Below are 27,756 nucleotides of genomic sequence, written 5' to 3' on the forward strand. Positions count from 1 at the left end.
GCTGCATACTTTCGTGTGCTGTTGTTTGTAATGCATGCCTACAGGCCAGACTGATAGTGTGAAGATGGTTGCATACTTTCGTGTACTGTTGTTTGTAATGCACACCTAGAGTACAGACTGATAGTATAGAGATGGGTGTGTACTTTCTTGTATTGTTGTTCATAATGCACACCTAGAGGCCACTCTGATAGTGTCGAGATGGATGCTTAATTTCTTGTACTGTTGTTTGTAATGCACACCTAGAGACCGCACTGATAATGTCGAGATGGATGCTTAACTTCTTGTACTGTTGTTTTTAATGCATGACTAGAGGCCAGACTAATAGTGTGCAGATGAGTGCATACTTTTTTGTACTGTTGTCCATAATGCACACCTAGAGGATAGACTGATAGTGCAAAAATGGCTGCATACTTTCGTGTACTGTTGTTCGTAATGCACAAATAGAGGCCAGACTGTTAGTGTAGAGATGGGTATGTACTTTCTTGTACTGTTGTTTGTAGTGCACGCATAGATGCCAGATTAATAGTGTGGAGATGAGTGCATACTTTCATGTACTACTCTTCATAATGCACACCTAGAGCATAGAATGATAGTGCGGATATGGCTGCATACTTTCGAGTATTGTTGTTCCTGATGCATGCCAAGAGGCCACACTGATAGTGTAGAGATGGCTGCATACTTTCTTGTACTGTTGTTTGTAATGCATGCCTAAGGCCAGACTGATAGTGTGGAGATGGCTGTATATTTTCGTGTACTCTTGTTCGTAATGCCTGCTTTGAAGCCACACTGATTGAGTGGAGATGGGCATTTACTTTCTTGTACTGTTGTTATTGATGCACGCCTAGTGGCCAGACTGATAGTGTGGAGATGGCTGCACACTTCCATGTACTGTTGTTTGTAATGCATGCATAGAGGCCAGACTGTTAGTGTAGAGATGGGTGCTTACTTTTTTGTACTAATGTTTGTATTGCACGTCTAGAGGCCACACTGGTAGTGTGAAAGTGGCTGCATACTTTCGTGTGCTGTTGTTCGTAATGCATGCCTAGAAGCCAGACTGTTAGTGTGGACATGAGTGCGTACTTTCTTGTGCTGTTGTTCGTAATGGATGGCTAGAGGACAGGCTGATAGTGTGCAGATGGCTGCGTACTTTCTTGTACTGTTGTTCATAATGGATGCCCAGAAGCCAAACTGTTAGTATGAGATGGCTGTGTAGTTTCCCGTACTGTTGTTCTTAATGGTCATCTAGAGGTCCGACTGATATGTGGAGATGGCTGCACACTTTCTTGTACTTATGTTCATAATGGACACCTAAAAAAATGGTTCAAATGGCTCTTAGCACTATGGGACTTAACATCTGAGGTCATCAGTCCCCATAGCGATCGCACAGTTCCAGACTGACGCGCCTAGAACCACTCATACCCTGCATCTGGTATGGACACCTAGAGGACAGACTGTTATTGTGGTGATAGCTGCAGGCTTTTTTGGACTGTTGTTCGTTCCGGATGCCTAGACGCCAGACTGAAAGTGGGGAAATGGCTGCATACTTTCTTGTACTGTTGTTCGTAATGGACACCTAGTGGCCAGACTGTTAGTATGGAGATAGCTGCACGCATTATTGTACTGTATTTCATAATGGACACCTGGTGACCAGACTATAATTGTGGTGATGGCTGCACGCTTTCTTGTACTGTTGTTCGTAATGGATGCCTAAAGGTCAGACTGTAGTGTGGGGTTTGCTGTGTACTTTCTTGTACGGTTGTTCATAATGGATACTTAGAGGCAAGACTGTTATTGTGGAGATGGCTACTCATTTCTTGTACTGTTGTTCATAATAGATGCCTTGAGGCCAGACTCATAGTGTATATATTTCTGTATACTTTCTTGCACTGAAGTGCCTAGAACTGCTCGGCCACACCGGCTGGCCGTAATGGTCACCTAGTGGCCAGACTGTTATTGCGGTGATGGCTGCACACTCTCTTGTTCTGTTGTTCATAATGGATACCTAGAGGCCAGACTGATAGTGTCGAAATGGCTGCATACTTTCTTATACTGTTGTTTGTAATGGACACCTAGAGGCCAGAGTGATAGTGTGGAGATGGCTCTGTATTTTTCTTGTGCCGCTGTTCATAATGAACACCTAGAGGGCAGACTTATTGTAATCACGGCTGCACGCTTTCTTGTACTGTTTTTCATAATGGACACCTAGATGCCGGATTGTTCGTGTTGTGATGCCAGCACATTTTCTCGCACTGTTGTTTGTAATGGACACCTAGAGGCCAGACTGTTAGTGTGGTGATGGCTGTGTACTTTCTTGTATATTTGTCATAATGGACACCTAGAGGCCGGACTATTAGTGTGGAAATGGCTGCTCATTTACTTGTACCGTTGTTCCAAATGGATGCCTAGACGCCAGATTGATAGTGTTTCGATTTCTGTGTATTTTCTTGTACTGTTGTCATATTGGATACCTAGATCCCAGACTGTTAGTGTGGAGATGGCTGCTCTCTTTCTTGTACTGTTGTTCATAATAGACAACTAGAGGCCAAGTGTTAGTGTGGAGATATTTGAATTCTTTCTTGGACTGTTGTTCGTAACGTACACCTAGAGGCCAGACTGATAGTGTGGAGATGGCTGCGTATTTTCTTTTACAGTTGTTCATATTGGGCGCCTTGAGGCCAAACTGATAGTGTGAAAACCGCAGCCTACTGTCGGTTACTGCTGTTTGTAATAGACGCTTAGAGGCCACATTGATAGTGTGTTTAGGGTTATGTGGTTCTGGTTCTGCACAACCTATGCTGTTGCTTCCGAAAATGATGCGTTACGTTTGTATTGCATTTTAATCTGTCGTCACTGACAAAGCGTAACTGACGGTCAGCGGTTATGAGTTGGTGTGTTCGACTGCAGGCGCCCCTTAAGTGGAAATTCTTTAATGTTTTCACTTATAGTTACTATTAAAATATTTATTGTTCGCAAATTTATTTATTCTGGTAACTTGTTTCGACGACGCTTGTGGTCGTCTTGAGACCAAAATGTTGTTTGAGCAGGAGCCTGCTTCTGGTCGTTAATCTGGTGACGGAGTTATTTACCACCAGAAGGAGGCTCCTGCTCAAACAGCATTTTGGTCTGAAGATGACCGCAGGCGTGATCAAAACCGGTTACCAGAATAAATAAATTTGTGATCAGGACTGATTTTAATAGTAACTATTAGTAATAACATTGATCACTGTCTTATCGCACGATGTATTCAAAATTAATTATGTATAATGTTTTGTTTGCTTGATTACGGTTTAATATTGTTATTATGTCGATATCGTGGACACCAGTTGGCTGGGAAAATTCCGTTACTGAAAGCCGTTCTAGCTGCAAAGTGACACTGCGTGGACGATCGAAATTTGAAAAGACTGTTCTAGAGACGTTGACACGCTGAAGCTCGCACACAAGCTATGTTGTCGCGCTCTCCCGTACTGCACTGGAAAGGGAGAGTTTACTTTCACCTCACTTACACAGTTCGCTTCCACGTGGTGATTTCCTGCAGACAAAAATACAGTGAGAAAGAGCTTTCTGATTAAAACATAAATTGTGCAAATCATAAGACCGGTGCAAGTTAGTTTCCTTTAATCTTACCAAACTTACTTTATTTAGAAAGTCATATAAACATAATAAGAAGTGCAGGGAACTGGCATGGAATCTGATTTATTGTAAACTTATAATTAGTATTTGCTCGATCTGCTGAAGCGTATTGATAAACGATGCCTCCTTCTTCAAACAATTACTCTAACTCTTCACATACTAGAACTATACTTAGAATTTCTAAGTAAACTGACAGAAAGTCTCCAAGTGCTCTGTGATGCAGATCGATTTTGTGATCGTTATTGATAGCATCTGTGAAAATAGCAGCAACTTATTATAACTTTTTACAGAGTAGGAGATCAGTGTCCTTGCACGTTGCCCTGGCATGTCCTATGACGGATCGGATCCACAGTCAGGTGATTAAACATCTCTCGTCTGACTACAAGCGACGTCTCCTCGTCATCTTCCTCCGGACCTTGTGAGATGGCGTCTTTCCATCGCAATGGTGGGAGAGCGCTATCATTCTGGTGCTCAAACCCTGTCAAAACCAGCTTGATGTGGATAGCTACCGGCCCAACAGCCTCATCAACTTTCTTTGTGAGCTGCTGGAATGAATGATGCGTCGGCGGTTGGGTTGGGTCCTGGAATCACGTGGCCTACTGGCTAAATGTCAGGGAGGCTTCCCCCGGGGTCGCTCTACCACTGATAATCTTGTGTCCCTCGAGTCTAGCATCCGAACAGCCTTTTCCAGACGCCAAAATCCGGTTGCCGTCTTTTTTGACTTACGTAAAGCATACGACATGACCTGCCGACATTTTATGTGTGGGGTCTCAGTGACCCGCTCCCCATTTTTATCCAAAACTTCCTGTCGCTCTGTACTTTCCTTGTCCAAGTCGGTGCCTCCCATAGTACCCCCGTATTCAGGAGAATGGCGTTCCGCAGGGCTCCGTATTGTGTCTCTCTATCTTTAGTGGCTATTAACGGTCTAGCAGTAACTGTAGGGCCATCGGTCTAACATTCTCTGTATGCAGATGACTTCTGCATTTCGTACTGCTCCTCCAGTACAGGTGTTGCTGAGCGGCGCCTACAGGGAGCCATTCACAAGGCGCAGTCATGGGCTCTAGCTCATGGCGTCCAGTTTTCAGACGCGAAGTCGTGTGTCATGCATTTCTGTCAGCGTCGCACCGTTCATCCAGAACCAGAACTTCACCTTAATGATGATCCACTCACTGTAGTGGAGACATATCGATTCTTAGGAATGGTTTTCGATGCCCGATTGACTTGGCTAAGCGGAATTGCTGGCAGCACCTCAATGCTCTCCACTGCCTGAACAACACCAACTGGGGTGCAGATCGCTCTACGCTGCTGCAGCTCTACAGAGCCCTTGTTAAATCCCGCCTTGACTGTGGGAGTCTGGTTTACGGGTCGGCGGCGCCCTCAACGTTGCGTTTTAGAACGAGCCCGGTGACCAGTGTCCTGGTGGAGGCCCGAGTCCCTCCATTGAAGGTTAGGGGTTCACAAATGCTCGCCAGTTACGTTGCACACGTTCGCAGTTCTCCTGTGCACCCAACCACGACGTTTCATCTCCCGCATCGGGCCAGGTCAGGGCTTATGATTGCGGTTTGCGTCCGGTCTTTTCTGTCTGAACTGGAGTCCTTCCCGTTTCCACGTCTCCTCGAGGTCCATTCACGTACACCTCCATGGTGTACACCTAGGCCGCAGATTCTTCTGGACCTTTCGCATCGCCCTAAGGATTCCATTAACCCTGTGGCACTCCGCTATCATTTACTCTCTATTCTCGACATGTACCGGGGCCTGAAGTGGTTTACACCGACGGTTCGATGGCTGATGATCACGTAGGCTTTGCGTATGTTCATGGAGGATATATTGAACAGCGCTCCTTGCCAGAAGACTGCAGTGTTTTCACTGCAGAGCTGGCGACCATATCTCGTGCTCTTGAGCACATCCGCTCATGCCCTGGCGAGTCACTTCTCCTGTGTTCTGACTCCTTGAGCAGCCTACAAGCTATCGACCAGTGCTACCCTCGCCATCCTTTGTTAGAGTCCATTCACGAGTCCATCTATGCCCTGGAACGTGGTGTTTGTGTAGACCCCAGGACACGTCGGAATACCAGGCAACGAACTTGCTGACAGGGTGGCCAAGCAGGCTACACGGAAACCGCTTCTGGAGATGGGCATCTCCGAAACTGACCTGCGTTCTGTCTTAAGTGACAGGGTTTTTAGGCTTTGGGAGAAGGAATGGCATAACAGCAGGCACAACAAACTGCGTGTCATTAAGGAGACTACGAATGTGTGGAAGTCTTCCATGCGGTCCTCTCGCAAGGAATCAGTTGTCCTCTGCCAGCTGTGCATTAGCCATATGTGGCTAACGCATGGTTACCTCATCCATCGTGAGGACCCTCCTCGGTGTCGCTGTGGCTCACAAATGACGGTCGTCCACCTCTTGCTGGACTGCCCACTTTTACCTGATCTGTAGCAGACTTTTAACTTTCCCAGAATCCTACCTTCGGTATTGAGCGACAGTGCCTCAACAGCAGCTTTAGTTTTACGTTTTATTCGTGAGGGCAGGTTTTATCATTTGATCTAAGTTTTAGCGCACGTCCACTGTCCTTCTGTGTCCTCAACCAAGTGTTTTTAAGGTGGATATTTTAATGTGATGCAGAGTGGCTGGTTTCTACTTTTTATTCTCATGGTCAGCCAACCATGGTAATCTGCTCTCTTGATTTGATCTCTTCTACATGTTTCTTGCGTCTATCTGTGGTTTTCTCGTCCGATTTTGTCCATTTCAGTGTTTGTTGCCCTTCTGTCATTCTTGTGGTTTTGTCCTTTCTTCGAGCTGTGTTTTGTATGTCTCGATTATTTTACTCCCACTTGGAATTATTTTAATCCAACCAACCTTATTATAACTTTAAAAACGTTGAATAGTTGTAGAGGCTATTGCTTGTCTTGTCATGAAGCTGAAGTTTATATTCTTTGACCCTGCGGATGTGTTAATTTCGTCTGTCCTGATATACTGAAAAGCCTTCTAAAGACGCTAAGATATAAAATTGTGTGTGTGTGTGTGTGTGTGTGTGTGTGTGTGTGTGTGTGTGTGTGACTGTGTGTGTGTGTGTGTGTGTGTGTGTGTGTGTGTGTGTCGTCTTGTGATCGTAGAGTCAGTAGGTTTCGAAAGATTCTTCATTGAGATATTGCTGCTGCAAGGCAATGTCGCCGTCACACTTCACTTGATTTAACATACTTATCGCACTCTACCTCGGCCGCATTAACACTGGTGATTTTTCTTTCCGCGAATTCTCGTTGGCGGTTTGCACCACATCGCACAACTTCCGGTCCCAGAAACAGGGTTTTCACTTCTCTCGTATTGCTCAGGGCTTGCTCTAAATTATATTATGTTATTCCTCTGCCAGCCCCTCTTTGGATCAAATTTTTTGCTAAGGCCGGTGGCTGCGCCCTGTCTTCGAAATCTCTGAGGTGTCGCCTTTCAACGAGACAGTGAAGTGACTGTACGCTGTCCTAATGTCCTGGCCTAGCTCGATAGGGCACGTGTTGGGCTGTCCCCTGGGAGGCACACTCCCTCGATCTCTCACGGACTGAAAACATCTGGTCAAGGGCTGCCTGGAGACTGGCACGTCACTACGCACCAGTCATTTTGACTGACGAACTTTAGCATAATAGTGAAGTAGACACAGAATGACAGATCCCTTTGTGTCATCCAAGCTCAGTTCGACTCGGTACTCGGCCTAGTTAGGGCCATTGCTGACGCCACAGGTGGCAACTCCGCGTACTGCATACCTCCAAATCACCTACAACTCTGATCCTCTATTCTTCATTCTGTATTCGTACAGTACGTAAAGTTTCCTAATGTGCTATCCCTCCTGGTGTTGCAGTCTAAACAGCCAGCAGTGTAATAGCTCACGAATGTCCTTCCTCCGTCGCTGCGTATGTATATCTGTGTATATCTGCATCTCCTAAATTTTATCGATGCTCACAGGCCGTCGAAAGCCACGTGATCCACCTTTGCCTTCTGTATCCGTCTTCAGTTTCTCAAACGCATGCTGTATTAGCAGATCAAATTCCTTTTTGACCCTAAATTCCTTCCCCATTCCTATAAATCTTACACAATCTGCAATCACAAATTGCATTGCGTTATTATATTTTTAAAAGCGCTCAATAACTCCATCGCCTATGGTGCCCTGAAGGCTTTCTAACTCTGTACCATCATCACACATATACTACCGAATTCGCTACGCTCTTACTCCACAATTCCCTATCGTAGCCCAGATTTCTTCAGTTCGCAGTTTTCTGTACTGACGTTTCTACCCATTCTATAACATAAGTTTTTCCCAAAATCCTCCTAAGCTCATAATTCCCCATTTGATCAAATTTACGCTATCCTACTTAGTTTCGTGTTGCGAAGGTCAACCTTAGCTCCTCCCTGTTCCAGTTGTTACTTCCAGCTGATACATTTCGCAACGCTCAAGTATCCCCTACTTCCCAACCCCCTCTGAAGGTACAGGGTGTCAGTAATTGAACTATATAAAATAAAATCGTCATAACTGCTGAGCAATTTGCGTTAGGACGTTCAAACTGCACGATTGGCCACGGGGAATGATGGGAATTAGTATGCGCGTGTATGGTTTAGTTTAGCGACGAAGCCCACTTTCATTTGGATGGGTCCGTTAATAAGCAAAACTGGCGCATCTGGGGGGCTGAGAATCAGCATTTCGCGATCGGTAAGTCTTTTCAAGCTCAACGGGAGACCATGTGATGTACAGTGTACAGTTAGGGAATAACAGGTGCAATATTCCTTGATGGCACAGTGACTATAGAACAACATGTGAAGGTTCTGGAAGATGATTACATCCCCACTATCCAGAGTGGCCATGATTTCGACAAGATGTGTGGTTCATGTAAGACAGAGCTCAAACCAACCGAAGCGGGAGACGGACATCATTTTTTCAGCACTGGCGGTTACCCGAAATTTTTTTGGTGGCGGTGAATCTGTGTGCTTCCATTGAGCTGACTGGCGCTTTGTTTCTGGATTGAAAAATGGCATCCACATCTCATCCATTGTCACAAACGACGAAAAGAAAGTCCCATTCATGCTGTCGTTGCGCGTCAACATTGCTTGGCAACATGCCACACGGGCAGCCATGTGGTCGTCCGTCAGCATTCGTGGCACCCACCTGGATGACACTTTTCGTATTTTCAGGTCGTCGTGCAAGATTGTGTGCACAGAACCCACAGAAATGCCAACTCTGGAGGCTATCTGTTCAACAGTCATTCGGCGATCCCCCATAACAATTCTCTCCACTTTCTCGATCATATCGTCAGACCGGCTTGTGCGAGCCCGAGGTTGTTTCGGTTTGTTGTCACACGATGTTCTGCCTTCATTAAACTGTCGCACCCACGAACGCACTTTCGACACATCCATAACTCCATCACCACATGTCTCCTTCAACTGTCGATGAATTTCAATTGATTTCACACCACGCAAATTCAGAAAACGAATGATTGCACGCTGTTCAAGTAAGGAAAACGTCGCCATTTTAAGTATTTAAAACAATTCTCATTCTCGCCGCTGGTGGTAAAATTCCATCTGCCGTACGGTGCTGCCATCTCTGGGACGTATTGAGAATGAACGCGGCCTCATTTTAAAACAATGCGCATGTTTCTATCTCTTTCCAGTCCGGAGAAAAAAAATCGGAGGCCTTAGAACTTGAATGCACCTCGTACATCTACATCCCTCAGTACCTCTATCGGTTCTCCCTTCTATTCCAGTCTCGTATTGTTCGTGGAAAGAAGGATTGTCGGATGCTTCTGTGTGGGCTCTAATCTCTCTGATTTTATCCTCATGGTCTCTTCGCGAGATATATGTAGGAGGGAGCAATATACTGCTTGACTCTTCGGTGAAGGTATGTTCTCGAAACTTTAACAAAAGCCGGTACCGAGCTACTGAGCGTCTCTCCTGCAGAGTCTTCCACTGGAGTGTATCTATCATCTCCGTAACGCTTTCGCGATTACTAAATGATCCTGTAACGAAGCGCGCTGCTCTCCGTTGGATCTTCTCTATCTCTTCTATCAACCCTATCTGGTACGGATCCCACACTGCTGAGCAGTATTCAAGCAGTGGGCGAACAAGCGTACTGTAACCTACTTCCTTTGTTTTCGGATTGCATTTCCTTAGGATTCTCCGAATGAATCTCAGTCTGGCATCTGCTTTGCCGACGATCAACTTTATTATCGTCATTCCATTTTAAATCACTCCTAATGCCTACTCCCAGATAATTTATGAAATTAACTGCTTCCAGTTGCTGACCTGCTATTTTGAAGCTAAATGATAAGGGAACTATCTTTCTATGTATTCGCAGCACATTAAACTTGTCTACATTGAGATTCAATTGCCATTCCCTGCACCATGCGTCAATTCGCTGCAGATCCTCCTGCATTTCAGTACAATTTTCCATTGTTACAACCTCTCGATACACCACAGCATCATCTGCAAAAAGCCTCAGTGAACTTCCGATGTCATCCACCAGGTCATCTATGTATATTGTGAATAGCAACGGTCCTACGACACTCCCCTGCGGCACACCTGAAATCACTCGTACTTCGGAAGACTTCTCTCCATTGAGAATGACATGCTGCGTCCTGTTATCTAGGAACTCCTCAATCCAATCACACAATTGGTCTGATAGTCCATATGCTCTTACTTTGTTCAATAAACGACTGTGGGGAACTGTATCGAACGCCTTGCGGAAGTCAAGAAACACGGCATCTACCCGTGCTTATGGCCCTCTGAGTCTCGTGAACGAATAGCGCGAGCTGGGTTTCACACGACCGTCCTTTTCTAAACCCATGCTGATTCCTACAGAGTAGATTTCTAGTCTCGAGAAAAGTCATTATATTCGAACATAATACGTGTTCCAAAATTCTACAACTGATCGACGTTAGAGATATAGGTCTATAGTTCTGCACATCTTTTCGACGTCCGTTCTCGAAAACGGGGATGACCTGTGCCCTTTTCCAATCCTTTGGAACGCTACGCTCTTCTAGAGAACTACGGTACACCGCTGCAAGAAGGGGGGCAAGTTCCTTCGCGTACTCTGTATAAAATTGAACTGGTATCCCATCAGATCCAGCGGCCTTTCCTCTTTTGAGCGATTTTAATTGTTTCTCTATCCGTCTGTCGTCTATATCGATGTCTACCATTTTCGTCGACAGACGGGAGCTGACGTACGAGAAGCGGGCCGACGCGGCGGACATGGCGGGCGAGGACTACGAGCTGCAGCTGTGCGCTCTGCTGGTGGTGCGGGCCGTCAGCCACTGCCCGCGCGGCTTCTACCTGGCCAGCAACCACAGCCAGGCCGGCAGCTTCGACGACATAGTGCTCTTCTGGCGGCAGGAGGTAGGTCGCTGCTGGCACCGCGGAAACTGTGCGAATGCTGCTCCTGCTCCCTCCACCTGAACAAATCATTAGTTACCGGGCGAGGTGGCGCAGTGGTTAGACATTGGACTCGCATTCGGGAGGACGACGGTTCAATCCCGCGTCCGGCCATCCTGATTTAGGTTTTCCGTGCTTTCCCTCAATCGCTCCAGGCTAATACCGGCATGGTTCCTCTGAAAGGAGACCGATGACCTCGCTGTATGGTCTCCTTCACAAAACAACCCCCCCCCCCCCCAAAGCATTAGTTACAAGTTCACTACATGTTGATAGCTCAGGGTGTACAACAAAAACTTCAGGCTGTCTGTGATTACACAAAGGATGGACGATGTGGAATAATGCAAGTCGGTCAATGAATCAAGTCCGCCAATGAAATCAAAGTCCATCAAACTGCTATGAAAAATCCAACATAGTCAAACCTATAGTTCAGTTCTTTTATCTTGGCGGTTCGCGCATGCCCGCCCAGACGCGGGAGATTGCTGCGTTGCCAGTTCTACGCGCCAAGAGAAGCAGCGCCATAGAATAGTTCGCAAACTTATACGTTTAGGGGCGAGCGCGCAGTTTATAAAGTAAAGCCACCACGGCCGCATTAACCCTTTGGCTGCTACAGAGACGTGCTCCCCGCATTCTGCGATGTGCGCGATTTTGTCATCATTGCACTGCTCGCCTGTGCAGACACATGGTGTTTCAACTGCTTTGACTCACTTTATCATTCGATTTCACGAAAACTATTTGGCCCAAAAATTTGATTTTTACACATCTTCTTGATTGATACCTTCCCTCCCATAAATGACAATTTTGTTTCGAAGTTCAACGCAGTTATTGGGCAGCATTAGATGTAGTAAACCATTGCACGAAATTTTGAAGAGTTTGTAGAGCTAAAAGTCCATAGCGTATACTTTCCGTATGGTCGGTCGACTTTATTTGCCACTAGAAATTTCAAAAAATTACATTCAAACGAATAAAATTCGTGAAGTAAGGCTCTTCGATTTTGTTTTTAAATAAAGAAAATATTAAGCACTGAACAATCCTTGAATTCAGAACCTTTCGCTTAGCAGCTATACACTTTAACTATTACGCTAACGCAGCTCGTCGCTCAATACATCTCCCAGAGGACTTTAAAATATCACGCAAAATACGGACAAACATTGTTGGTATGAATTACTCACGTTTCGTCGAAGTACAATAGGGAATAAACAATTACTGCTGTTCTTTATTGCGAAAAAGGGGTTAGTGAGAATGGTACAAACACCTTTCCTTGCTATCGCCTGAATTAGGAGGCTTATTGCTTGTTTGGTTTAATTAATTAATAGAATATGAAGCAATTGGTATAAAGAATGCTTTTTCCAAACTTTCTACAAAAGAAAGTCTGCTATCAAGACACTGCTTTTGTTCAATTACTTTATTTATGACTGAACATTTCTAAAACTGAAGTGTTTTGTGACGTTAGATGTGCAGAACGAACCTAAACTCGGCCGCCGTCATAAATGACGCGCACTTCACAAGAGAATACCTGACACACACGTTGTAGGCATATACGAGGTACACAAGAGACGTTAAATAAGTAATGTAACACATTTTTTTCTGATAGTAGGCTGGTTTACATTCAGGATTGCAATACATCGTATTATTCCCCATTTTTGGCTACAAAACCCCACTTTTCAATATAATCTCCGTTCAGTTCGACAGCCTTACGCCACTTTACTGCTAGGCATGTATGCGCGCGTGCTGCCACGCTACTGGTCGACGTTGAAGCCAACGTCTTGGCGCATCAGTAACCTTCTAACAAGCCCGGGAGGAAAGGGCCTTAGACATGCTGCACTAATAAAACCTAGCCTTTAGCACTCGGTACTGTACAGCACTCCCTAGATACAGGAACGGGGCTGGATATTTAACGACCGTGTGTCCTTCGCGCGGTGCTGGATCTGCTGCTCTCTGCACTGCCTGCTATGATGTGTCCTGTAGTAACTATTGTCTAGCAGGGAGAGGAGCGACTCGCACCAACAATACCAAGTTGATCTGGTACAATTCACTGTATTCTGCTAAACATCCGCACAGGGTGGGGTTACACTGTTCACAATTAACATTATTCCACAATGGACGTGACCAGTATGTGTACTCTGTCTCTGTCCGTTGTGACCTATAAGGTTGTTGTCTAAATGATGGCATCCATTGCGAAAATACGGAGCACAGAACACAAAATAACCACTGTTCAGCTGATGTTTTATCAGCCGACAATTGGCACAGTTCTTCCAACAGTACTAAACATTTCGATAGGTTATAACACGAGCGTGCGCGTGACCGAATCGCGAAGCGGATGCTCCATAAAATTTCGGGTCCGGTATACGGACGAGAAAGTACCTGCGCTCGTGATATTCAGCCAGACAAAACGATATGTATTTCTTTCACTTAGAACCTATAATTAGGATCGTATCAGTTCACACTATTTTTGCGTAACTGTCGCGGCGCAATTGATTGTTGTTCTCCCGACACGACACACGAAACCGAAAAATATGACCTTTTGGATAAACATTGATACTGCGTCTTGAATACTGAAATTAAACGCAAAACTTGGGTGGGCAACATTTCCAATTGTTGTTGTTGTTGTTGTCTTCAGTCCTGAGACTGGTTTGATGCAGCTCTCCATGCTACTCTATCCTGTGCAAGCTTCTTCATCTCCCAGTACTTACTGCAACCTACATCCTTCTGAATCTGCTTAGTGTATTCATCTCTTGGTCTCCTCCTACGATTTTTACCCTCCACGCTGCCCTCCAATGCTAAATTTGTGATCTCTTGATACCTCACAACATGTCCTACCAACCGGTCCCTTCACCTTGTCAAGTTGTGCCACAAACTCCTCTTCTCCCTAATTCTATTCAATACCTCCTCATTAGTTATGTGAACTACCCATATAAGCTTCAGCATTCTTCTGTAGCACCACATTTCGAAAGCTTCTATTCTCTTCTTGTCCAAACTATTTATCGTCCATGTTTCACTCCCATACATGGCTACACTCCATATAAATACTTTCAGAAACGACTTCCTGACACTTAAATCAATACTCGATCTTAACAAATTTCTCTTCTTCAGAAGCGCTTTCCTTGCCATTGCCAGTCTACATTTTATATCCTCTCTACTTCGACCATCATCAGTTATTTTGCTCCCCAAATAAAAAAACTCCTTTACTACTCTGTCTCATTTCCTAATCTAATTCCCTCAGCATCACCCGACTTAATTCGACTACATTCCATTATCCTCGTTTTGCTTTTGTTGATGTTCATCTTATATCCTCCTTTCAAGACACTGTCCATTCCGTTCAACTGCTCTTCCAAGTCCTCAGCATCACCCGACTTAATTCGACTATGTTCCATTATCCTCGTTTTGCTTTTGTTGATGTTCATCTTATATCCTCCTTTCAAGACACTGTCCATTCCGTTCACCTGCTCTTCCAAGTCCTTTGCTGTCTGACAGAATTACAATGTCATCGGCGAACCTCAACTTTTTTTTTAATTTCCAATTACTTCACCATAACTTGTAAGATACGCGCTGTAGCCACGGCATCAACACAACACTCCACCCACGCTCCACGAAAGGTGCGCCACGACTCCCCATTGTTGTTTTGCGCCCGGCAGAGAGGCGACTATCGATAGTCAACGATACAATTCTATGTTTACAACCTCCCATCATACACGTACTGAATACCACACAGTGCATCCTTCGTTTGGCAAACAGATGGAAGTCAGAAGGTGCAAGACCTAGCCTCTAGAGTGGATGAGGAAGAACAGTCCAATGAAGTTTTACGAGTTCCTCTCGGGTGCACATACTTGTGCGAGGCATTGGGCTGTCATGGAGAAGTTCGTTTCCATTTCTGTGGCGACAAACACGCTGAACTCGTTTCTTCAGTTTCCTCAGGCTTGCAAAGTGCACTTCAGAATCGATCGGAGCACCAAGTGGCAGGTCATCAGAGAGTATAACCCCTTCAAAGTCCCAGAAGAAATTCCGCACCTATCATCCTTTGTTGCTCTTCACGGCCTTCTGGTAGGTGGCAAGGAGCCCACCGGGCGCACACCTCTGGATGCCGCAACAAGTGAGTGAGTGTGTCAGCTCTACAAACAGAGATGTCCAGTTGAGGAGCAAGGTGTTTGTGATCCATCGATTATCTCGAATGAGAGTGTCCGCACTTTTCATGATTGCTAGAGTCACAGCTGTGTGCAGCCGGCCGGCATGCGGAAGATGGGACAGATTTGCGCGGCTGTCGACAGATGCCTCGTCTAATGACGCAGCGTACTGTTGTTCACTGCCAGATCTCTGCAGACATTCCGCTGTGGCCTGTGAATACCTTCAAAGCTCTGGTTTTCCGTCGAAAGAAACTCGATGGAAACTCTCTGCTTGGAATGCACCTCTGTTACAGACACCACTTTGAAGAAAACATATAGCACCACCAGCTATCGGTACTTCATTAAACTTCAGGATCTGAAGCGGCATTATTCCATGATGTAACACAACGCATTATGCATTTTACCACCGAAATTGGCCAAGGAAAATAATATGTTGCATTATTTATTGAACGTCCCTCGTAGACTGAATACAACACTGGCTTGCTATCACTGTGTGAGCAGCTTTATCCTGCTAGGAAGACCATGGGGTCACGAAGTGTGGCGTTTTGCGCTGAAGGAGGACGTCTCATTCCTGTTTCCTCGCTGTCTGTTACAAGCATGTGGCGCCGCCAATTGTGGAAGTGAGGAAATAGTCTCCCTCTCCAAGCTGCTGTCTGCAGAGTCCTTACCTCTGCCCCCTCCTCGCTCGCCCCTCTCCATCTCCCCCTCCCCACTACCCCCTCCCCGACCCCTGTTCCCCGTTTGAGATAGCATGTTGGGTCGAAAGCATTCCTATACGTGTCAACTCCAGCGAGGAGGGAGGGACAGTACTTCTGACAGATCTCGATGTCTTGGACTGTCGTCAGGGTGGGAAGAAGACGTCAGGATGGGTCTGTGTGATCTGCCCTCGTGAGATTGCCATTTGTGCCGTAGTCTATCAGGCGTAGCGGGGTGTGCAGAGTGTCATCTGGAAACACTGGGACTAGCTGTGTCAAGAGAAGGAGCAAGGCACTACTTCAAAGCCCTGCAGAGCGGTAGCAGTGGCTATGGTCGACCTACTAAGGCTGCTGCTGTTTCAGAGGTGGGAGGGGGGGGGGGGGGGGGAGGGAGGACGTGCTGCGCGGTCTCAGCTGCAGGTGCAGCGATGGTAGCCATGGAAGAAGGTTGTCGCCACAGATGTTTTCTTGACACCACCAGTGGAGTCCATCGGTGTCCACGCAGTAAAGTTAGTAGCCCTCTACACCTACAGGGTGTCCAGAAAAGGGCTCCCTGATTTCAAAATTAAATATCTCGAAAACAAAGATCGATAGAGCAATGCAGTAAACGGTATGTTTATTGTGAAAGTTGTAAGAAGTTTATACAGCAGTTTGAAATAATAGTTACAAAAGTTGCTAACAGATGACGCTGTAATCACCATATGTAATGCCTAGTATAAATAGTAATCCGAAGCCCAGAGCGATCAGTTCCACTGTTGAAACGTGAAAGGAGTTTAGCGTACCGAAGGAAGAGATTAAAACCATGTACTCCATTGAACAACGCGTTTTTCTGGTGCTAGAGTACCACAGGTTAGAAGAGAGTCCTACGACAACAAGGCGAAGTTTTCAAGCGCGATTTAATGTTACAAAAGGACCCGTTGCGAAAACCATTCGTACGCTCTTCGCAAAATTTCAACGAACAGGCAGCGTAACTGATGATCTAGTGGGGCATGTTGGCCGCAAGCAAACCGCAGTTACGCCTGAAAATATCGCCACAGTTTCTGGAATTATTCAGCGAAATCCAATGTCATCCGTCCGTAGAATTGCATCTGAGACTGGTTTGAAGCGTTCAAGCACGCAGAAAATACTGAGAAAGAGCCTACACATCTTTCCATTCAAAATGCAAACGCACCAGGCCATACCCGTACGAGCTGTGCAACAAAGGGTTGCCTTTGCTAATCAGATGCTCACAATGATTGATAGTGAAGGATTTGATGTTGGCTGCATCTGGTTTACGGATGAAGCACACTTCCACCTGAATGGATACGTGAATAAGCAGAACTGGCGATTTTTGGGTTCCGAAAAGCCATATTGGTGTGAAGCGAAACCCTTGTATTCTCCTAAAGTTACTGTGTGGGCTGCAGTATGCAGCAGAGGCATTATTGGCCCTTTTTTCATTCGAGAAACTGTCACTGGTGCACGTTACGTTGCAGTTTTGGAACAATTTGTCGCCACACAGCAAGCGTTAGAGGATCGACCAGGTACTGAATGGTTTATGCAAGATGGAGCCCGACCACATCGGACCGAACAAGTGTTTCGCTTTCTTGAGGAATACTTCGGGAATCGAGTCATTGCTTTGGAATATCCCAAATTTACTGGTGCAGGCATGGATTGGCCTCCATATTCGCAGGATTTGACTCCCTGTGACTTTTTTTTGTGGGGCACAGTGAAAGACATGGTCTACCCGAAGCATCCCGCCACGCTGGACGAGCTTGAATCGGCGATCTCTGTGGCATGTGAATCCATTTCGGTTGAGACACTACGAAATGTGATGGCGAGTTTCATTCTTCGTTTGCGCCACCTCTGCAGTGCCAATGGTGAACATTTTGAAAACATTATGATGTGATTGTTTGCAAAGATTGTTTTCATACGATTATTTCACTTATGTATGATGATATGAGCTGTACAGCGTACAGCGCCATCTGTTAGCAGCTTTTGTAACTATTATTTTAAACTGGTGTATAAACTTCTTACAGCTTTCACAATAAACATACCGTTTACTGCATTCCTCTATCGATCTTTGTTTTCGAGATATTTAATTTTGAAATCAGGGAGTCCTTTTCTGGACACCCTGTATGATGGTAGTGGGGGCCCATTTTGGATGTCATCCACACACATACCCACTCCGCCTTGTCGAAGCTGCATTATTATGAAAGATGTTGGTACTGTTGCCACAGCTGGAGGAGGTGGATGATAGTTAAAAAGTTTTCTGCTATGTAGAATTTCCAGTGGGCTCTTGTCTGTGATGAGTGTGGACCTGTAGTACTTAAAAACACCATTAGAGTCTTCACTAGAAGAAGACCGAATCAATGCCTTCATCCTTACCTTAATAGTGCAAACCATCTACGCACCTCTCCATTTCATTGATGACGAAAAGGAGTAGTGAAGACATGCTATACGCCATGTTGAGCACAAAACTCCATAAAGGGTCAGCTGGAGACCATTACCAGTAATTGTGGTCTGTGGGAGGCCTTCGATTACGAACGCCTGTGTGGGTACTTTTATAGTCAGTTGTGCCATTGTGGAATACAGTCTGGTGACATGAGGACACTTTGAGAAAGAGTCTGTACAGTTAGCCTCATTGAGTTGAGAAAAGGACTCACAAAATCCACGTGAACTGTCCCAAGAAGCAGCAGGCTGGGGCCACGATCAAAAAGCTTTGGGAGGTGATGCCTTCGGTACACATGTCAGGGCTCGCGCCTCAATGTCGGTGGTGATGGCTGGCCAGTAATCAAGGCAGTGGACCAATTTCTTCATCTGCATAACACCCTAGAGATCAGTGTGATGTTGAGCAAGGACTGAAGTACACAGTGAGAGTGGTATGAATACCTGGAGGGTGGGGGGACAATTCTTCTGTAGTGGGTGTGAAGACCCCGTCCTGAGCTCACAGCCAATGTTTCACAGAAACGTAGCACTGTTATGTTCGGTCCAATCTCGTAAAGAAGTGATCCGATCAGCCTGGTTTCGTCCACTTAAAACTTAATGTATCATGAGGTCCTTGTGCGATCCTGCCGTAATTTTCGATGCCTTGACTGAAACATCGTCTAAAGTGAAAAGGGCCTTTGACTCGATGTGGAAGCACACGACCTCCTGTTGGTCAAATTCTGCATTGGGTCTATCCAGGACAAAGGAAAAAGTCATATGCATTCGCATGCTGTCACACTGGTTTGTGAGCGGTGAAATACTGGTATGCAGATTAAAAAGAGAGCCCACCGCTGTTAGCGTTGTGCTCTTATGTCAGGCAACGATGAGTGAGAGGAGAGTGAAGTGATCTGTGACTAGCTGGAATTTTACAGCTTAGAGCTATGTGTAAAATTTGTAAACTGCATAGATGACTGGAAGAGCCTCTCTCTCGATCTGTGCACAGTTTTGTTGAGCTTTATTTGAAAATGAAAAGTCATCAGGTGTTCTGACTCATCCACTTTCCGATTTGAAAGGACGCGCCAATTCCATGCTGGGAAGCATCTTTTGCAAGAATCAAAGATTTTTCAGGGGTGTATACCACCAAACAAGGCCCATTTCGATGGGCACTTTAAGAGTGCGGAGCACATTGTTTCAGAGGGCACTAAGGAACGGTTTAATCTGCACTATATTCGTCTTAAACTTCCTACAGTAGTTCATCTTGCCCATCAAAGATCGTAGTTATTTTAAATTCCAGGGTGGAGACATGTTTCCACTTGGTATTTGGCTGGAAATACCCCACTTTCCTTACAATTAAGCTCACGAGTCAGTTGTTGAAAAACATGAGAGTTCCTGAGATTGCATTTCAGACTGGCTTTCTGAAGGGCGGAAAAGTTGAGCTCCTCGAGGTGCTCATGGGTGTTACATGCGACGACTACACAGAGGTAACTACAGCACGACACATTATCTCATATCAGTTGTTCGAAGTACCTTTGGAAAATGCCAGTGACGCCAGAAATGCCAAAAGGAGGCCTTTAGTATTGGTAGAGGCCAAATAGGCTGTTCAAAATAAGTAGTCGTCTGGAGTCTGGATGGAAGGTAGTCGCAAGATCTTAGAGTACCATTCACCGCCTTTTTATTTTGCAAAAACCGATGAGGAATCAAACAGTTGTCAATCACCAGCTGCGAATCAACTGTTTCTTCACAGTGGATAGAGCCGTTCACTTTGTTAGCAGTACTATAGGGGACGCTCACGAACTAGGCGAGACGGGTGTGATCACTGGTTTCTGTGGGGGGTGGTAGAGTAGTTTTTTAACATCCTCACAAAGAATATGAGGTGAAGTATGAGGTGAAGGACACGACAGTGCAAAAGAGGAGACAGCTCTGGGCTGGAGATGTAACTTTGCACAGCCTATCCCTGTAGAAAACAATTCTGAAAAAGATGTACAGTGGTTGTACATGGCTTGGAAGATAACTGCAGTTGAAACAAGATATAATGTCTTGCTGTTGCTGTGGTCTTCAGTCCTGAAACTGGTTTTATGCAGCTCTCCATGCTACCCTATCCTTTGCAAGTTTCATCTCCCAGTACCTACTGCAACCTCCATCCTGCTGAATCTGCTTAGTGTATTCATCTCTTGGTCTCCCTCTACGATTTTTACCCTCCACGCTGCCCTCCAATACTAAATTGGTGATCCCTTGATGCCTCAGAACATGTCCTACCAACCTATCCCTTCTTCTAGTCAAGCTGTGCCACAAAGTCCTCTTCTCCCCAATTCTATTCAATACCTCCTCATTAGTTATGTGATCTACCCATCTAATCTTCAGCATTCTTCTGTAGCACCACATTTCGAAAGCTTCTATTCTGTTCTTGTCTAAACTATTTATCGTCCATATTTCACTTCCATACATGACTACACTCCATTCAAATACTTTCAGAAACGACTTCCTGACACTTAAATCTATACTCGATGTTAACAAATTTTTCTTCTTCAGAAACGCTTTACTTCCCATTGCCAGTCTACATTTTATATCCTCTCTACTTCGACCATCATCAGTTATTTTGCTCCCCAAATAGCAAAACTCTTTTTACTACTTTAAGCGTCTCATTTCCTAATCTAATACCCTCAACATCACCCGACTTAACTCGACTACATTCCATTATCCTCGTTTTGCTTTTGTTGATGTTCATCTTATATCCTCCCTTCAAGACACCATCCATTCCGTTCAACTGCTCTTCCAAGTCCTTTGCTGTCTCTGACAGAATTACAATGTGATCGGCGAACCTCAAAGTTTTTATTTCTTCTCCGTGGATTTTAATACCTACTCTGAATTTTTCTTTTGTTTCATTTACTGCTTGCTCAATATACAGATTGAATAACATTGGGGAAAGCCTACAACCCTGTCTCACTCCCTTCCCAACCACTGCTTCCCTTTCATGCCCCTTGGCTCTTATAACTGCCACCTGGTTTCTGTACAAATTGTACAAGCTGATTAAATACATTGAAATGCATCGAAAATATTATGTATTGCAAGGTAACTAATAACAATAAAAGTGGTGCATTATGGCACACATTTATATGTTACCCCATTTGAAAAGTCCCTCAAATCTGAAGGTTGCGTCCATTGTTTTGCGTTGTCTGAATGGCACTGTCAGCAACACAAGCTGCACCACCACGACGGATTTCCTTGTATATCACCTGTGACAAAGCGTGCTATTGCAAAAGATGTGACTGAGAGAAATTTGCTAGAAGTATACAGTCTAACCATTATCGTTTTGGTACGATTACTGAATGGTGTTTCCAAAAAAGGAAGGGTAGATTTTTGTTTAAACCGAGCTTTTCATAATACTTTATTACATTAAGTTTTTCGTTTATTTGGTTGTTTTTATTCCACCTAACCCATGTGTGTACTAGAAATTCTCGTCGAACATGTCCTTGCATATCCAAAACCAGTAAGAGTTAGTTGGCTTCTATATCTACTTCAATCTGAATAGAATTATTCTGCGTATTACGCCACGTCATTTCGCAACAATAAAACAGGTATACAGCCAGCGCTTCGACTGTTTCTGCAGATGTTCTCTTCTTTGTATATAAAAATCTTATTTCGGTTGTCAGGTGACAACCGCTGTCACATTTGGTACGCCATTGGGCAGTGTGAAATCATGAGGTCTGCGTACATGGTATAGGCTATTGCCTGCGCTACTCTAGCAGATGACGGAGAGACAATACCAAATCAGCAGACTGTACGCAGTGGTAGTGTTTTCAGAAGGCAAAGTATCGATGGTGCATGGCAGTTCTTGTGGCTTCTTATTTATGCTGTTGGGACTGGGTCGCATGGAGATCTACGCGTGTTTGAGGCAGCGATAGTGTTGTGCAACAGTTCTGTCCAGCATGGCGAATGGCCCTTGTGACTGGCTCAGCAAAACGATGTCATGAGGATGATATCACAAAACACCTCAGTCACTAGGCGTAGCCGGCCGCGGTGGTCTAGCGGTTCTGGCGCTACAGTCCGGAACCGCGGGACTGCTACGGTCGCAGGTTCGAATCCTGCCTCGGGCATGGGTGTGTGTGATGTCCTTAGGTTTGTTAGGTTTAAGTAGTTCTAAGTTCGAGGGGACTTATGACCTAAGATGTTGAGTCCCATAGTGCTCAGAGCCATTTGAACCATTTTAGCCATCACTAGGCGTTCTGCCACACATACAGAAAGCAAGAACATGTATTCAGTAAGCTGACGTTCCAGAAGACGCCACCCAGCCCCTTTGAAAGACGTTAATAGACATTACAGCCCAAACAGGGCTTCTGATGATCCTGACATTACAGCTACGGAAAATGATCTTATGTTTTCCCAACGATTGCACCCAACATCACCAGCTGTCATGACAGAAACACTGGTTGGCCCAGCTCGTACATATACCACCCAATTTAGACTCAGCCGCAGCTTGTAGTCAGCATCAGCCGCTACTCACGAGGAGAGGTACACAGCTGTTCGCCATCCAAGATGACCCAGCATGCTGCCACCGCCAGACTGTGCTGTCAGTAGCAGCAGGTCGCTGCCTGTGGTGAGCTGGGACTCTGCCAGATTGGCGCTTTCCCCTCAGCAGGTCGGCTGCTGATTGACTGGCGCCTACTGCCGGTCGTCCTCTGCCCAGCCATCATTGCCTGACCAGGGTGAATGCTGTTGCTGTTCTCTGTACCAAGCAGGCACACGCTGTCCACCATCACCCCGTGCAGGCGCACACCACCGTCATCATCAATGCTGGGGGTCGCGGTTTGGTCTCACTTCTTCCCTTGTACGCATAATGCTGAGCAACGTGGGCAGGCTAGATGCCTAATGCCACATGTTGTCCGTCTGTCACGCACCACCTGGCGCTGTTCCTGAGACGGATTTGCTGCCGCCGTGCCGCTATCACCACTTTGCCAGCTGCCACCATCGCGTGACGGATCATGCAGTGCTGTTGACAACAGCACACGTCACCAGCCATGGCCGCGTATGTTAGGGGGAGGGGGGGGGCACTGACCACTCTCCCACTCCACATTTGCTCCTTTAATTGTCATCAAAAACAAAAAGAGGACTTAATCAACCAGTGTTGTAGCCATGACTGTCCACTGGCTGACACCTGCCACCACACCACTACAGCCCCACCCAGGATCGTGAATAATGTCATCTCAGGAAACCTCACCAACTAATGTATCAGTCCATCACCATTGTCACTCCAATACCTATGTAGACATGAACAAATTTATAATGTGAAGGACTTCGATTCAAACTATGTTTTTCATATTTGAGGCAATGAGAGGCTGCATTGTCGTCGATATTTGGTAATGTGATTGGGAAAGCTCTCGTTTACAGAAGCATTTGTCATCTCAGATGTGACTATGAAAATATGTATATGAAGATAAATAAGGCTCATGGTCCTGATAAAAAAATGAAGCACCGAGAAGACATGGTCAGATGTAGCTGTAGCTGTGTACATCTATACACGAGCAGCAGGTGTTTCGATAATTAGAGTAGATAGAACAGCCACAGGAGAGCTTAGGGTTTTTCTTGTTTAGTTTTGTTATGGGGCCTTGTACGGTACGTAAAGGGCGCGAGTAGTGTCAGATGTTGACTGATCACTGTGAAGGCCATGGAGATACTGAACACTCCTATGAGAAAGCGTTATCAGCACCTCTTCGAGTTATAAAGAGGCCACATTGTCGGCCTCTAGTTGATCGAGTCATGCAGTAATCCATATTAGCGGGGCATTCTGATCTGACAACAGCCTAATGCTGGACTCTATGGGAACATGAGACTAGGCATTCTTGTCCTCTAAAATTCTGCTCGACCTGATTTGACCGCCACAAGGGAGGATATCCACAACTGTGCAACACCGCACGGTGTAACCCCCTTCACATCTGCAGCTGCCGTCTAAAAACGAGGAATGGACTGCCCGCAATGGTCCTTCACCATTGATTGGAGACCAGGAGCAGCCAGACTTCTGAAGCACCGTCGTGCGGAAACGGCTGCTTCTCGAGCGGTACCTTGACTGGGAAGCATGAACTGCTGCTAGACAGTGCTGCATTTTCTCCAGCGACGGATCCTAGTGCTGCAATTTCCCTGATGACTATTGTCGGCGAACAGGGCTGTGACATGAGAGACGTCCCATTCTTCCATTGTTTTGGGGAGAAACAGTGATGTTACTCCTGGCATCACAGTGTGAGGAGCCGTCGAATACGTCAGGTCGCAGCTGGTGCTGACTGAGGGAACTCTGATAGCACACTGGAATGTCACAAACATCTTCCATCCGCATGTGTCACCTCTTGCGTGACGGTAACGTCTATTTTTCAACAGGACAGTGCTCGTCCGCACATGGGACGTACCTCTGTGAACTGCCTGCCTGATGTTGAGATACTTCTGTGACCTCTGAAATCCACAGATTTGTCCCTGACCCAACAAGTGTTGGATCATCTCGAACATCAGTTCCATCCCAGTGCGAGTATTCAGAAAACCAAGGATTAGGTACACGAGTGGTGGACAAACTTTCCATAGTAAAAAGACTACAAAGGCTTTATGACACCATCCCCAAGCGAGTTATTGCGTGTTTTCCTGCCAGAGGTGGTGTAACGCCATTGTGATAACTAGGTTCATTCTGCCAAGTTCCTCGATAAACGCCGGCTGCTGTGGCCGAGCGGTTCTAGGCGCTTCAGTCCGGAACCGCGCTGCTGCTACGGTCGCAGGTTCGAATCCTGCATCGGGCATGAATGTGTGTGATATACTTAGGTTAGTTAGATTTTAGTAGTTCTAAGTATAGGGGACTGATGACATCAGATCTTAAGTCCCATAGTGATTCGAGCCATTTGAACCTTGATAAACTGACTCGCTTTGGAAACCATTGCAGTAACATCGCGGACTCTCAGTACGTGACGTTTCATTTCGTTTGCTCTTCTCCTGATGGGTACTTCACTTTTTTTGTTTGGCTGCCTATACAGGGAACAGCATGTAATTTTTGTGGTTCTTATTTTTAATTGTCTTTATTTTTGCCATCGATTCATAGCGATCAGTTATTGTATGTCAGCGAAATAGACCATTTTTTCGCTGTTTCTAAGCGAGTATATTATTTCGACATAATTTTCAATAACAAACAGAATATTACTCATTGCAGGCTCATTTTTCATATATAATTAGACTACCCATCTCAGTATAAATAGACGGCCGGGGTGGCCGAGCGGTTCTAGACGCTACAGTCTGGAACCGCGCGACCGCTACGGTCGCAGGTTCGAATCCTGCCTCGGGCATGGATGTATGTGATGTCCTTAGGTTAGTTAGGTTTAAGTAGTTCTAAGTTCTAGGGGACTGATGACCTCAGAAGTTAACTCCCATAGTGCTCAGAGCCATTTGATATTTTTCAGTATAAATCAAGCCAACCAAGTTTCGAGATCCAACCTCCACAGCGCAGGATTAACAAACATGTAAAACCAATGTTCGATTTCTGAAGAGAAATCTAGCATCCAGTCTCATTTAAGAATCACTGAGTGTGAAACCATTACCTATTTTGGGAGACTGTAATGTCCTTCCATCTACAAAGGGCATTAAAAATTAAAAAGAAACGTTAATTACCTATTATAAATATCAGTCTGCATGTAACGAGTTTGTTATAACGTGTATATTTCAACCATGATACCTTACTCTTTGATAAAAATCTGTGTTTCCTACGTTTTATGTACATGACAATTTGACAAACGAGAATTTTTAGTTGTTTATCATTGCTAGCCCCTTCGCTGCGACAGAAGGTGTAACAAGGGCTATCCACCACGGTGATTTGTAGGCTGGACATTGTGTGCAGCACACAGTGACTACAAGAACAGCTGTAGGGTGTATAATCTCCTCCCGAACAGGCCACGAAGGCCCAAAGGCACCGACCGACCGCCGTGTCATCCCCAGTCCAAAGGCGTCACTGGATGCGGATATGGAGGGGCACGTGGTCAGCACACCGCTCTCCTGGCCGCACGTCAGTTCCCGAGACCGGAGCCGCTACTTCTCAATCAAGTAGCTCCTCAGTTCGCTTGCCAACAGCGCTCAGCAGACCAGATGGTCACCCATCCAAGTGCTAGCCCAGCCCGGCAGCGCTTAACTTCGGTGATCTGACGGGAACCGGTGTTACCACCGCGGAAAGGCCGTTCGCACAGGGTGTGTAATAATTCTGCGTTATTTATCGTTGTTCAAAGCAGACATCCGACAGAAAAATACGTAAAGACTTGGTACAGGTTAAATGAACGAGATGAAGTAGTGAAGGCAGCAGTGGACCTAGTAAGTAAAAAGACGAGGGCTAGTAGAAATCCTTGGGTAACAGAAGAAATACTGAATTTAATTGATGAAGGGAGAAAATATAAAAATGCACTAAATGAAGCAGGCAAAAAGGAATACAAACGTCTCAAAAACGAGATCGACAGGAAGTGCAAAATGGCTAAGCAGGGATGGCTAGAGGACAAATGTAAGGATGTAGAGGATTATCTCACTAGGGGTAAGATAGATACTGCCTACAGCAAAATTAAAGAGACCTTTGGAGAAAAGAGAACCACTTGTATGAATATCAAGAGCTCGTATGGAAACCCAGTTCTAAGCAAAGAAGGGAAAGCATAAAGGTGGAGGGAGTATATAGAGGGCCTATACAAGAGCAATGTAATTGAGGACAATATTATGGAAATGGAAGAGGATGTAGATGAAGAGTTTGACAGAGCACTGAAAGACCTGAGTTGAAACAAGGCCCCGGGAGTAGACAACATTCCATTACAACTACTGACGGCCTTGGGAGAGCCAGTCCTGACAAACCTCTACCATCTGGTGAGCAAGATGTATGAGACAGGCGAAATACCCTCAGACTTCAAGAAGAATATAATAATTCCGATCCCAAAGAAAGCAGGTGCTGACAGATGTGAAAATTACCGAACAATCAGTTTAATAAGTCACGGATGCAAAATACTAACGCGAATTCTTTACAGACGAATGGAGAAACTGATAGAAGCTGACCTCGGGGACGATCAGTTTGGATTCCGTAGAAATGTTGGAACATGTGAGGCAATACTGACCCTACGACTTATCTTAGAAGCTAGATTAAGGAAAGGCAAACCTACGTTTCTAGCATTTGTAGACTTAGAGAAATCTTTTGAGAATGTTGACTGGAATACTCTCAAATTCTGAAGGTGGCAGGGGTAAAATACAGGGAGCGAAAGGCTATTTACAATTTGTACAGAAACCAGATGGCAGTTATAAGAGTCGATAGGTATGAAAGGGAAGCAGTGGTTGGGAAGGGAGTGAGACAGGGTTGTAGCTTATCCCCGATGTTATTCAATCTGTATATTGAGCAAGCAGTGAAGGAAACAAAAGAAAAATTTGGAATAGGTATTAAAATCCATGGAGAAGAAATAAAAACTTTGAGGTTCGCTGATCACATTGTAATTCTGTCGGAGACAGCAAAGGACTCGGAAGAGCAG

The 27,756-nt window shown here is 45.4% G+C and overlaps 1 protein-coding gene and 1 pseudogene across 1 annotated transcript in view; one reads left to right on the top strand and one right to left on the bottom strand.

The window, feature by feature from the left end:
* LOC126188346 (uncharacterized) overlaps positions 1–27,756 on the top strand; it is a 204,989-nt gene that overhangs the window by 71,997 nt on the left and 105,236 nt on the right. The window contains exon 3 of the mRNA XM_049929945.1: positions 10,815–10,998. Within this exon, the coding sequence (XP_049785902.1) occupies positions 10,815–10,998 (184 nt within the window). The remainder of the gene's footprint in view (positions 1–10,814; positions 10,999–27,756) is intronic.
* Positions 26,330–26,447, bottom strand: LOC126189069 (5S ribosomal RNA; annotated as a pseudogene).

Source organism: Schistocerca cancellata, chromosome 5 (assembly GCF_023864275.1).
Source record: "Schistocerca cancellata isolate TAMUIC-IGC-003103 chromosome 5, iqSchCanc2.1, whole genome shotgun sequence".
Taxonomy (NCBI): domain Eukaryota; kingdom Metazoa; phylum Arthropoda; class Insecta; order Orthoptera; family Acrididae; genus Schistocerca; species Schistocerca cancellata.